At 42.0% G+C, this 14,112-nt stretch overlaps 1 protein-coding gene across 1 annotated transcript in view; it reads left to right on the top strand.

The window, feature by feature from the left end:
* Window positions 1-3,416: 3,416 nt before the first annotated feature.
* Window positions 3,417-14,112, top strand: part of STX12 (syntaxin 12) — a 33,491-nt gene continuing 22,795 nt past the window's right edge. Inside the window, exon 1 of the mRNA XM_082832994.1 lies at window positions 3,417-3,601. Coding sequence (XP_082689120.1) covers window positions 3,484-3,601 — 118 coding nt within the window. The 5' untranslated portion in view covers window positions 3,417-3,483. The remainder of the gene's footprint in view (window positions 3,602-14,112) is intronic.

Raw genomic sequence — 14,112 nt, 5'->3', positions numbered from 1 at the left:
CAACTGCCAATGCAGGGGACACGGGGTCGAGCCCTGGTCCAGGAAGATCCCATATGCCGCGGAGCAACTAAGCCCGTGTGCCACAACTACTGAGCCTGCTCTCTAGAGCCCGCGAGCCACAACTACTGAGCCCATGTGCCACAACTACTGAAGCCTGCGCACCTAGAGCCCATGCTCCACAAGAGAAGCCACTGCAATGAGAAGCCTGTGCACTGCGACGAAGAGTAGCTCCTGCTCGCCGCAACTAGAGAAGCCTGCGTGCAGCAACGAAGACCCAACAGAGCCAAAAATAAATAAATTTAAATAAATAAATAAAAATAAAAAAGACATTGGTGACTTACAAAAGAAAAGCATCTCTTAAAAGAAAAAAAAGAAAGGAACACAGCCTGAGGAAACTTCCTTGGGTAACAGTGAAAGTGTTTTATTTCTCAGTTTGGATGGTTGTCACGTGGGTATATACAAATGTCAAAATTCATTGAAATGAACACTTAATAACTGTGTACTCTATTGTGTGTTAATTATGATGAAATAAAAATTAATACAGAGAAATGCTGCTTAGTCATAAAAAATGCTGTCATGAACTTTCCGATACTTGGTTTTTGGAACACATATGGATGCACATCTGTTGAGTATACAGGTAGGAGTAGAATTGCTGGGTCATAGAATATGTATGAATCATGGCTCTGCAATTTAATAGCTGGATGACATTGGGCAAGTGCCCAGAACCTCTAGAGAACACCAGTTTCCTTATCTGTTACCAAGGAGCTAATCTCACCTTGATGGGTTCGAACCATGAAAACTGTTTTTGTCAATTAGCAAAAAGACATAATGCTGAGAAACCTCATTTTCTAAAAGCACTGCTTTTTCAGAAAATTTGCTATTTGAAATATCAGTAAGAACGGAATATTCCACTCTCGCCTGGAGGATCTGAGTTACTTTGACACAGAGAAGCAGCCTCAATTTCCAACCCAGGTGCAGAGCTTCAGATAAGGGGTTTCCAGATACAGCATTCCACATTTATCTTCACGCTGTAGTTTCCAAGGAAACAGGATTCTGAGTCTTCTTGTTAGCTCAGGCCTGATGATAATCCCTTTACACATAGCCTGGTGTGCTTTGAGGCTATCAAAAACACTGCTTCTTTTAAATTTTACCTACACTCCATCTTTCCAAATCCTGGAATAATTCTATCTCTCCTGTGCTTGGTGAGATACCCCATGATTCCTCTGGTGTGTAGTCCCCCTTGCAGCAGTAAATTAATAAACCTAACTTTGTCAGACCATATAAAGATAAAGCCACTTTATCAGATGGGCTTCATCTTGGGTATTACCAATAACTTTGTAAAATGTGTTCACATTACCTGGATGGACATTAAGAAATGATAGTTATTTTTTATTATTCACGTATAAATTCAATATATGTTCATTTGACATCTAGTATTTGTGAGGCACAAATGTATTGCTATGAGAGATAGCACAAGATAGCCATGGCACAGATGGAAAACCACTTTTTATTTTAGCTGGAGAAAGAAACCAACAATAACAACCACCACTATGTTTTCAATCCTAGGAGAAAAATACCTTTACTGAACTTCACTTTAAATAGAATCAAATGTAAATGAAAACATTCTCAAGACTATTTTATAGGTAAAAAAGTACAATGTACACGATTTACTATAAGATAGGACATAAAACTATGGATTCTAAGAAATCGTATGGTTTTAATAACCAGAATGAGAGGACCCAAATGTCATCTGTCCTTTTCTTTTTTTTTTTTTTAAAAATAAATTTATTATTTTATTTATTTATTTTTGGCTGCATTGGGTCTTCGTTGCTGCGCGCAGGCTTTCTCTAGTTTCGGCGAGCAGAGGCCACTCTTCGTTGCAGTACCCACGGGCTTCTCATTGCGGTGGCCTCTCCCGCTGTGGGGCATGGGCTCTAGAGCACAGGCTCAGCAGCTGTGGCGCACGGGCCCAGCCGCTCCGCAGCATGTGGGATCCTCCCGAACCAGGGCTCGAACCCGTGTCCCCTGCATTGGCAGGCGAACTCCCAGCCACTGTGCCACCAGGGAAGCCCTGTCCTTTTCTAAAGAGAAAAAATTGCTCTTATAAATGCTCCAACGAAAAATAGAGACAGCATTGCTTACAAAAGCTCTAAGGCTGAATGCAGGCTCATTCACCCATTTAGGGTCCCCTCCTACACAGGCAAGCAGCTTCCTCTCTTGGTCATTCCCCAGAGATTGCAAAGCAGACTGGAGTGAAGCGGGGTGGAGAATACAGGAAACAAACACTGCCAGTTCCCCTTCACTTCTATCTTGATCTCCTCCCAAAGCAAAATCCTACTCTTGTCTTTCCATCTAACATACGCTCACAAAATGCAGTCTTCTATGGGAACATTGAGGTCATACACTCCAAATTACTTAAGAGAATGATTTTAAAAATTTGACAGTCTAGTTCTCCAAGAAATCCTGGTTTGGGATATAGATAGAGAAGTTATTTGGGAGGGATTTAGATGGAGAATGAATTTGGTAATATGAGAATGCATTTTAGGGACATAGCAAGATGACAATACAATTAGCTTAGTGTTTGGGTTTTGCAGTCAAATCTCAGAAAAACAAATTAACCTCTATGGTCTTAACTTTCTCAACTGTAAAAGGGAAAATAATAATGCTTACTCTGTCGAGTTACTTTACTTCAACATTAAAAAAAATCGATTGTCCGTTATCTAGTCTGAAGGTAAAAATATAGTTAGAACATCGTCCCTTGCTGTGAAAGAGCTTATGAACAACTGAATTGCAGTGAGGGGATCACAAATAATACGTGCTCAAGAAATCTTATTATTATCATTTTATTGTTTAGACTAGAAGAGGGGTGGAGGGAGAAATGAAAGTAATTTGTAAACCATAAAAGTGCACTCCAATAAAGATGTAAAAAAAAAAAATAATAATAAAAAAAAGTGCTCCACAAATCCTAACAAAGCCCTAGAGGATGGAAGCAGAGTGAGGAATTTCAGGAGTTTGGTTACGGATCTGGGTTTCAAGGCTGTCGAATTCTCCATATTTGGGCCTGAATGCTCAGAATAGAACAGAATAGGATGTTAGGGCTGAGATCATCTGGTACAATTTTATGCTAATCGAAAAATTCTTGCCTTCTGTCACCGTGCCCTGGCGATAAACAACACCGCCACCTCAGATTCTCCAATCCGAGCCCCAATGGTATGATGTCATCGCCCCGCCCCGCATCCCCAAGCTCCAGGGCGTCACGTCTCTAAGCTACCGGGCCTACACCAGTTCCAGAGGCGCCTGCGCAATGTGGGGGAGCCAGGGCGGACGTGTGCGCGCTGCGAGGGGGCGGGGCTAGCGCTCACGCAGCTTTAGCCCCTTCCCCGCCCTTTCTCTTCCCGGTTTCCCTGTCAGCCTGCTGGTCGGGTCTGGCGGCTGCTTCCGGTAGGAGCGCGGTGCAGGGCGAGTCGGTCTCGGCTCCTCGTCATGTCCTACGGTCCCTTAGATATGTACCGGAACCCGGGGGCCTCGGGGCCCCCGCTCCGGGACTTCAACAGCATCATCCAGACGTGCAGCGGCAACATCCAGCGGATCAGCCAAGCCAGTGAGCCGGGGTACCGGGCTGGGGGGCGGGGGCCGTCCCGGGGACAGGCCCGGGTGGGGCTGCCGGGACGCGGAGCCCGGCTTGGGCTACGGCCAGGGCCACACCTGAGGCCGTCTTGGGTGCTCTGCTCTGGGTACGGCGGGCTGCTATCCCCGAGTCTGCCAGGCCCAGGCACCCCGAGGGTCCGAAGCCCCAGCTGCAGCTCGAGTTTCTTCTCAGGAGTTCTGCTCTTACCGTGTTGGGGCCAAGACAGCAGTCCTGACAGCCGCAGGGTGGGAGGGTGTGTGTGTGTCCCCTCCAGGCAGTGAATGAGTCGACTGGCTCCAGTGGTCAGCCTAGTTTTTCCTGTCATCTGCCTCCCTCCACCCACCTCTCTTTCCTCTTTGGCCAGCTTGGATCGGGAGCTGTTTACTGGTTTAGACTTTACATTCTGCTGAGCTTCTGGCTTCTTGGAAGTCAGAACCTTTCAATTAAGGGAAGTGGAGAGTGCATGTGTTTTGGTGACTTTAATACAGTTCTTCCTGTAAGGAATTTGGAAATCAGATACAATGACTTGTATTCGAGGGGTGAGATGACTTCTACTTTAATAAAGAGAATTCACCAAAAACATTTTAGTTTACATTCTTTTGTCTTTTGTAGCAAAAGATTTGCATGTATTTTTGGATTCCAAGCCAATGAGGCTTTTGTTTTCCTTCCCCACCTAGTTACTCTTTTGAACAAGCATGATACACAGAGAAGCTCAGGGACATGGCCACAATCACATAGCAAGTAAGACATGGTAGAGGTGGTGGTGGATTTCAGAATGTCATTGCTTGTCTTAAAACTCCCTCCCCACCATTAGGGTCTGAATGATACTATAGTTGAATGAGTCAAATACACGTTATTCCTTGTGGCTGAAAATTAGCTCAGAGCCTTATAAACAGGAGGTCAGCAGCAGCAACTACTTGGAAAGAATGGTATCATGATCCTTGTTGTTTATTATTGTGTTTTTGTGAGCTTGGCTGTACCCTGTTAATAGGTACAACTAGTTGGTCCTGAATTACAATTATGTTCTATATTTTAAAGAACAATCTATCACTTAGCTTTTAAATTTAAACATACAATGAGAGAGGGAAGTTTCTGATGGAAAGCATTTGAATCTGGGCACTTTGGAAGTGGAAAGAAGAATATGTGGTCTGTTAAATCCAGAAATTTGAAACAAAAATTAATGTGACCACTGGTTAGAAAGTATAGTACTTTGTGTTCCAGTTTCCTTTTGTGAGGGAGCTGTAATACAGGTTAGATCAGAATATTCTGGTTCAATACTGAAAGTTTCTTATTGAGGCCAAATATAATTTTAATGTCTATTTGTGAAATTTTCATTCTGCATGTATTTGGGTCTGAGGCATGTAGTATATATAGGAACTGACATGGATTCCTTCAACAGGGAGCCTGTGGCGTACATAATGACTGAAAGCGATCGCTACTATAGAAGAGATTTAATAAAACTATAGATATTCAGGAGAGAAAGACACCTTTTTCACTTGGGAGAGGCCAGGGAAGGCATTATTGGCATTTGAGCTAGGTCTGGAAAGATGGTGGAAAGTATTTGAACTTTCGAGAGTAAAGAAGGGAAGAGCATTCCAGGAGGGAATAAAATGAACAAGGCATGGTAGTGGGAAAGCATGTGGTGTGTACAGAAAAGTAGAGTGATTTAATTTGGCTAGACTGGTGGAGTCCAGAAAGTAGTGGAAAATAGGATTGGAAAGGTAAGTTGGGGCCCAAACATGAAGTGCTTTAAGTGCTACACTAAGGGGGTTTGGATATAATTCTTTAGAAATGTGTAAATTGAGTTGGAAGGGAGAGAGACTGGAATCAGAGACACCAGTTAGTATCTGAAAATGAAAAGAAGGAAAGGATAGGAGAGGTGTCTGGTGATAGAATTGATAAGGTTTAGCTGTTGATTAGGCATCAGGCTCAAGGGATAGTTGAATTCATTTCATTAATAACATTAATAGCTCACATTTGAGTACATACTGTATGCCAGGCAATATAAGTGCTTTACATGCATTATCTTAATTTTGTAACAAACCTGTGAAGTAATTACCAATATTATTTCTTTTTATGGGTTAGGAAACAGGCTGAGAAAGGTTAAATAATTACCCAGCTTACAAATGGCAATACCTAAATTTGAAACCAGATCTGTCTCTTATGACCAGCATTCAGCCTTTTATAATTTTTAATTAATATTACAGTTTTATAACAGTTAGCACTTCAAGTTACAAGTGACTTTTCTTTTTCTTCCTTTTTTTTTCCCTCTTCATAGGAAGCTATGGGGAGTACCTGAGGCTGTGGAACTTTCTCTTCTTGTGGTGTGTCTGCCTCTCCTGCTAGATTGTTAGTTCCTTTGAAGAAATGGGACATGACTTATTCATCTTTATATTTCTAGTACTTATCTCAGACCCAAGTATATGTTAGATTCATTCATTCACTGTTCAACAAATATTCTATGAGCACCTGCTATGCACTGGGGATGGAGTGAGGAGCAGGACAGAAAAAACCCTGCCCTGATTGTGTGTATGTGTGTGTGTTTGTGTATGTGTACGTATACACACATATGCATACATGCACATATATAAACAATATTGAGAAATAATAAGTGCTATGAAGAAAAAAATAAGGGGACAGAGAGTGAGGAGAGCAAGAGGGTGGGTGTGCTATTTTATATTTTTACATCAGTTGGTCAAGGAAGGCCTCTCTGAGGGGGTGATGTTTGAGTAGACACCTGAATGAAGTGAGGGAGAGAACCTCGTGAGTAGCTGGGGGAAGGCATCCTAGGCAGAGGGAATAGCAAGAGCGAAGACCTCAGTGCTTTCAAGAATAGCAAGGAGACTAGTATGGCTGGACTGCAGTTAGAGAAGGGGAGTGTAGTAGGAAAAGAGGCCAGGGAGGTAGCCAGGGATCATATCATTTAGGGTCTTGATGCTTAGTAAATTGTATTTAGTAGATTTGAATGAATGAGGTTTCTCTACCATTTTGGAACTCTTCCTGACTCATTTACCTTGTGCTGTGTGGTTCCTACCACATCTTATGACCCTAGTCAGTGTGAGTTGGAATTCTCCCCTTGGGATTGTTTACTGAGGCACTGGGAATTTGAAATTGGTAGGGTGACATTGCTTCTACCCACTTATCAGGCTGGTGCCCATCCCCCAGACGTGGCCAGCATACCTAAGTATACAGTCTGAATGTGACCTCCCAGACATATGCCCACATCCATATAGTCCTGCAAGGACCTGTATCTATTGAAAATTTGAGAGAATAGCTATTCTTTTTTCTCAACTGTGGGTTTTTTCACATATGTGGGTTTGGAATTGCTGAGCATATCAGCCTGAAATACGGCAGGCCACTGCATGGGTTGTTATAGGTACAGCTAAGGTTGACTGCCTGGTACAAGGGGTTGTTATCAGTATGTGTGGGCTACAGAAGAAAACTGCTTGACTCTGTCTATTGTGAAACAAAGGGTCTGGGCAAGTATTGCTGAGGCAGATATAAGGAAATAACCTTAACAGGCGCCAAGTTATCTCTGAAGAGATTAAAGAACATCATTTCTGTTCTTTAACGTTGCTAATTTTTTTAAAATTTATTTATTTATTTATTTATTTATTTTTGGCTGTGTTGGGTCTTTGTTGCTGCGCGCGGGCTTTCTCTAGTTGCGGCGAGTGGGGGCTACTCTTCGTTGCTGTGTGCAGGCTTCTTATTGTGGTGGCTTCTCTTGTTGCGGAGCACAGGCTCGGGCATGCGGGCTTCAGTAGTTGTGGCACGCGGGCTCAGTAGTTGTGGCTCACGGGCTCTAGAGCGCAGGTTCAGTACTTGTGGCGCATGGGCTTAGTTGCTCTGCAGCATGTGGGATCTTCCTGGACCAGGGCTTGAACCGATGTTCCCGGCATTGACAGGCGGATTCATAACCACTGCACCACCAGGGAAGCCCAACGTTGCTAATTTATTGATATGGTTCTGTTTACTAAAAAGATTAAAAGCAGTTGAACTTTTAAAACTGATTATCGTGTGCAATCCTCTGGGTTGTTCTTTCAGAGTTATTTTCATATTGGCCCCTTGCTCTTTATTTCATTGTCCTCCTCATAAGTCTTCATGATCTCAGCCTCTGTCGTCCAGCAGCCTAGTCTCAGTGTCTCTGTTCCCATTCTAGTTCATCCTGATAAGGCTATCAGCAGTATGTCTAAAGTCCTGTTTTCATTATACCACTCACCTCCTCAAGAGCCTATGGCGGCTCTCTGTTGTCTGCTGTATCAGATCTTAACATTCCACCTTGCTTTCACTGTCTCTGTCATCTTAACCCAAATTAGCCATATTTTCTACTTCTCTTTGTTACAGGCAGGCTGTTTTTCTTAACATCCCTAAACACGGGGTTTTGCTGCAAGTTTTTGCTCTTTCTGTTCCTCCTTTCTTTAATCTTTCCCTATCTCACTAGCTACCTAAATTATAAAAATCCTTTGAGTTGCGCTTAAATCCTGCCCCTTGTAACCAAGCCTTCCTTTGCTTTTGAAAGAGTGAAGTCAGGAAGAGCCTGGGTCTTAAGCTCAGTAGATCTGTGACTGAGTCCTTGCTCCTCTGTGTTGTACTGTTCACCTTGGGCAGGCTAGTTCCCCTTTCTGTCTGTTACCCCATATGTAAAATGAATGGTGTTGTTAAAGTGGGACGTTTGAAAGTGCCTAGTCTAGTGCCCGGTACATAGTAGACATTCAGTAAATGGTGATATCATTGGTTGAGCCCCCTGCTCCACTATAGTTTAGTAGTTAAGTGAGCAGGCTCAGGAGTCAGACTGCCTGGGTTTGAGTCCTAGATCTGCTTCTTACTAGCTATGTAAACATATTGCTGTACCTCTCTATTTCACAGCTTCCTCATCTATAAGATGGAGTTAATGATAGACTCTACTTCACAGGATTGTGAGAATTAAGTGAGGTAATTTATATAAAGTGCTTAAAGCAGTGCCTGCAACATTGTTTAAGAAATGTTAGCTATCATTTTGGTTTTTTCCTTTGAACTTGCAAGCTTAGCACTTACTTTATTCTGTAGTCTTTAATTCATGCTTTTTGACCTTGTTATTCCAACTGAGAGATTACTATTAGTTTTGTTGTGGGGATAGTGATCACACATTGTACAGCTGTCTTTAGCTTCAGTGCCTGGCACAGCAGTGGATATGTGGTTAGCATTTGATATGTACTTAATTGATTTTATCATTGCTAAGTACATTTTTCTTGGTCTCGAGTTTGATAATAATAGCTATCCTTAATTGAGCTCTTTTAAGTGCCAGACGTGTTCTAAATTTAGCTTCATATTATCTTAGGTCATCCTCACAACAACCATATGAGGGTTCTCTTGTTTTTCCCATTTTTTAGGTGAGGAAACTGAGGCACAGAGGAATAGAAACTTTTGCTAGGAAGTGGTGGAACCAGGAATAGCACGCAGCAGTCTTAACTGAGAGTCTGTGCTCTTAACGAGTTCGTGTCCTGTCATGGGTATGGTAAATAGAAGATTATACCTTTGATGTTTAGTATTCATGTTCAGTTTAGTTTAGAGCTTTACTATTGTAGTATAGCGGCTACTTTTTTTTTTTAGTTGTTTTAATTTTTTAGCTGCATTGGGTCTTCGTTGCTGTGCGTGGGCTTTCCCTAGTTGCGGTGAGCAGGGGCTACTCTTTGTTGCGGTGCGCGGGCTTCTCGTTGCTGTGGCTTCTGTTGTTGCGAAGCACGGGCTGTAGGCGCGTGGCTTCAGTAGTGCGGCACACGAGCTCAGTAGTTGTGGCGCGTGGGCTCAGTAGTTGTGGCTCGTGGGCTCTAGAGTGCAGGCTCAGTAGTTGTGACACACGGGCTTAGTTGCTCTGTGGCATGTGGGATCTTCCTGGACCAGGGTTCGAACCCATGTCACCTGTTTTGGCAGGCGGATTCTTTTTTGTTGTTGTTGCTAGAAATCTCTCCTGTCTTAGGAAGTTGACAGAGAGATGCTACTTTTTTTTTTTCTTGAATTTTATTTTATTTATTTATTTATTTATACAGCAGGTTCTTATTAGTTAATCCATTTTATACATATTAGTGTATATATGTCAATCCCAATCTCCCAATTCATCACACCACCACCCCGTGGCAGGCGGATTCTTAACCCCTGCGCCACCAGTGAAGTTCTATAGTGGCTACTTTTAAAAAGTCAGGTCATTTTCATCGTAGCTTTGCAAAAGCAGTGCAAACCTAATTTTCAAAGACACTGAGATGACTTCATTGTAATAATGACCACATAGGCTATCGTTTTCTCATTTAATGTAAATAATGCTCTTTCTTTGAATTTATATTTGCTTGTTTAATATACTGATTTAGAGCATTCGAGTCTCTCAGATGAAGAAGTTTTTACCTGTATGGTAGTTGCTTTTGATATGACTAGACGTTGATTTGGATTAAGGTTCATTTGCAGATTCACATTCTGCCTATATCAGCTAAAAGCACACGAAGAGTGTTCAGTTTAGAGTAGTTCCTAGTGTGGATGTTAGCTGTAATGTGCAATAAATTGATTTGCTTCGTAGTCTTTTAAAAATTTTAGCCAGGACATGCTTTTAAAAGTGAGAGGTCAGTGATAGGAGAAATTGAGGCCTAGTTTTAAAAATAACAAAATTGCTTACACGGCACTGAGGCCTAGTCATCTGGTTTCCAGGATTATGTAGCATTTCATAGAGAATAGATACCCAATTATTTTCATCCAAAATATTGTGACAAATCAATCTAAAGTAAAACTTTTATTTACTAGAATGCTTAGAAAAGGAGTTTTCTCATTAACCAAGCTGACCAGAAAACCCTTTTAGATGTAGCCCATTTTGGTAAAAATTGTTCCAAGAAGTATCACTGTACTTTTTGACATTTTAAGTACATTCAAGTGAAAATAAGCATGTATGTAAACATTCACACTATTCTATTTCTTTTTGTGCTTTAGGTTTAAGGGATACATTTCTTAGTTGTAAAACAGATGGGTCATTAAGTCACTATTTTCAAATAAACCTCTGATGTTGGTGGTTATGGAGGGCGGTATACAAAACAATGATACTTCCAGTAGATGTAGACACCACTGTCTTTATCGTTTGAGTTTTGGGGCATCTGATACCTGAGTCTTGCTGGAAACTTTTAGGAAAATATCAATATGCAGGAATTTAGATAGAATTGATGGAGGCTTGGATTCATTCTGGTGCTAAACTAGTAAGTGACCCTATAAAGTCCTCCTCCGCCCCACCCCCCATCCCAATTCAGGTAATCTCAGCAAACAAAAGAAGTCAGAAAAGTCTAGATAAATAAAAGCTCTCAGCTGAGAATATACAAAGAGCAGCTGAATTTCAATTGATTTTTTCCCCCCCAAAGTCTGTAAAGTCCCCTTTGCTCTCTAGGGCATTTAATATGGTTTGATAGATGATTAACAACTTGAAACTTTGACATACCTGTAGAGTTTCTAAGGAGAATGCTCTATATAAAGACAGTCAGTAAGATGAAATGTTTCCTTGAACTGCCATACCAGTAACATTTCCCTTTATATGTCACCCTGTAACCAGCTATTTTCTGGAGGGGTATGTATGTGTGTGTGGTTATGCAAAAATGAGTAGAATGTGGTCAGTGCCATCAGAGGCATATAGTCAATCCAGTCCCATTTGTACACAGGCAGAGTCTCTCTAAGCCAAACTCTGGCTTAAAAACACTGCTTGGTTACACAGCATCATTCTGGGACTAGAGCTTCTTCATTATTGCTGAATTTTAGCATTGAGCAGTGGTGGGAGTACTTAGAGATCATTTAGTCCTTACATAGTTGTAATAATTTAATGAATACAAAGCCCCACACAAATAGTAAGTACTGTGACAAATAGTAAGTACTCAATATATGTTAGTTAAACCTGAATATCATATACAATTGGTGAAAGAGACCCAGCAACATGAAATGACTTGTCTGGTGCCATACATGTAGTTAGTGGTCGAATCTGGCTTAGAGTTTAGGTCTCATTATTCCTAGCTCATGTTTATTCATATCTTCTGCCTTGAAAGTGGCATGACATAAAACAGAGGCTAACTCAATTAATCAGCAGTTACTTATTACCCGCTGGGTGCTGGCACTCTGCTGAACTCTGGTGAGTACACAGGAACCTTACCAAAGGTGGGAGGGAGTCCGGGAAGGGAGCAGGTTAGAGCAAGGGCATCAGCCTATCTGGAGCAGAGAGCTATTAAGTTAGGAAGCTATCAGATAAGCAGGTGGGGCGAAGTGGAACACTGGGAAACGGAGGCCTGCCCTAAGTCACTAGTTCTGTGTATTTCCTTTAAGCGTCAGCCTTTTGAGAGAACCTAGTGTGGCATAAAATATATAGTCATTGGGGGCTTCCCTGGTGGCGCAGTGGTTGAGAGTCCGCCTGCTGATGCAGGGGACACGGGTTCGTGCCCCGGTCCGGGAAGATCCCACATGCCACGGAGCGGCTGGGCCCGTGAGCCATGGCTGCTGAGCCTGCGCGTCCAGAGCCTGTGCTCCGCAACGGGAGAGGCCACAACAGTGAGAGGCCCGCGTACCGCAAAAAAAAAAAAAAAAAAAAAAAAAAAAAAAAAAATATATATATATATATATATGGTTATTGGAATTAGCCCTCCTGGGTTTGAATTCTGGTTTTTATGACACTCTGCTCAAAACCATCAGTGGCCTCACATTTCTTTAAATTCGAAGTCCTTGCTCTAGTTTACAAGGCCCTGTGTAATCTGGCTCCCCTCTCTCTCGCTCCCTCTAGGCCTCCTGTGCCTCCATCACAAGTGCTCTTGCCTTGGGGATTTTGTGCTTAATGCTCTCTGCTACAGAGCTCCCCCAGAAATTTCGCATGGCTTGATCTTTCAGTTCCTTTAGGTCTCTGCTCTGTGTCACCTTATCAGAGAAGTCTCTGACCGCCCCGTGTAAACTAGTACCCCCTCCCTACCAGCCTTTATCTGAATTTATTTTTCTTTATAGCACTTATCACCACCTGATATATGCTTATTATCTCTTTTCCTTAAAATGTAAGCTTCTCGAGAGCAGTATCTCATAGAGCATATAACAGTGTAGAGCAGGTATTCTGAATGAATGAATGAATGAGTTTTGTAACACTCAGTGTGAGCCTCAGTGTGCCCATCTGTAATAATGCTTATTTAATAAGATAATACTTATCAAGTGTGAAGGAAACACGCTTCTGTGTTTCCTCCACTGTCAATACTTCTGACACCAGATGTGTGGATTTACCACACACCAAGCAATTATCATATTCTCTGGACTTCAGTTGGGTGTCCTCCAATTTAACTCAATTCTGACACTACCTGGAGTTAGCATCAGATTCCACAAATTAAGGACTTAGTCCCACAAGACTCCCCCCACCCCACCCCCTTCAGATGCCAATTGTAAGTCCAAGTTCTTATCTGTGCTTCTGACCAGTGAGCCATATTGGAGGTTCCCATGAGCCCCTCCTCAGGTTCAGCTAGTTTGCTAGCTCAGCTCACATAACTCAGGAAAACATTTACTTACTAGATTACTGGTTTATTATAAAAGGATATAATTCAGGAGCAGCCAGATAGAAGAGATGCATAGGGCAAGGTATGTGGGAAGAGCTCAGAACTTACATGCTCTCTCTGAGCGCTGACACCCTCCCCGCATCTCCGCCCCCCCCACCCCCCCACCCCCCCCCACCCCCCGCCTTTCCAGAGGTTGATGGGTAGAACTGAAAGTTCCAACCTGATAATCACTTGATCTTTCTGGTGACTAACCCCACCCAACCTGAGCCTATCAGGAGCCCTACCCTAAGTCACTTCAATAGGTAAGCTCAGTATGCTCCAAAGGAACCCTTTATGAATAACAAAAGACACTACTATCACTCAGGAAATTCCAAGGGTTTTAGGAGCTTTATGCCAAGAACTGGGAACAAAGACCAAACATATTTTTTATTATACCACATCAAGTATGTAGCCCAGTGTCTGGCACATGGTGAATGCTCAGTAAATGCTAACGTCTGTCCTCTTTCTTAAATTATTTGTTTGGCCACCCAGTAGATAGCTTTGACTCTGATTCCCATTTGATGTAGGTAAGAAGGACATTATACATCTTAGTGATGAAAAATGATTATTTATATCTTACATAGTGTTTTTTTAGCAGAATGCAGTATTTTATAGTGCTTACATTTTCCAATGGAACCAATAAGCTAAAAACCCTCATTTAATAGAATAGTTATGTTTTAGGAAAGTTTGTCAAAAGGCAACTTTTTAATCAAGTGAATTCTATATTTCTATTGTAAAAGTGGAGTTATAGTTTTACTTAAAAAATGGCCTCAAAATAAGATAAAATCATAATTTGAAGTGTTAAAAACCAATATATTCTTGACTTTGCAAAATTTTGCTTTGTTACACCCATGATGACACAGGGATTTGGGCTAGCGAGTGTTGACCTAAAACAGAGACTGCCAGATATTTCTCCAGCAAAGAGGGGTTTAT

This window comes from Leucopleurus acutus, assembly GCF_964270905.1.
Source record: "Leucopleurus acutus genome assembly, chromosome: 2".
NCBI lineage: Eukaryota > Metazoa > Chordata > Mammalia > Artiodactyla > Delphinidae > Leucopleurus > Leucopleurus acutus.
The sequence above is the reverse complement of the archived record's forward strand: the minus strand, read 5'-3'. Positions and strand labels throughout refer to the sequence as shown.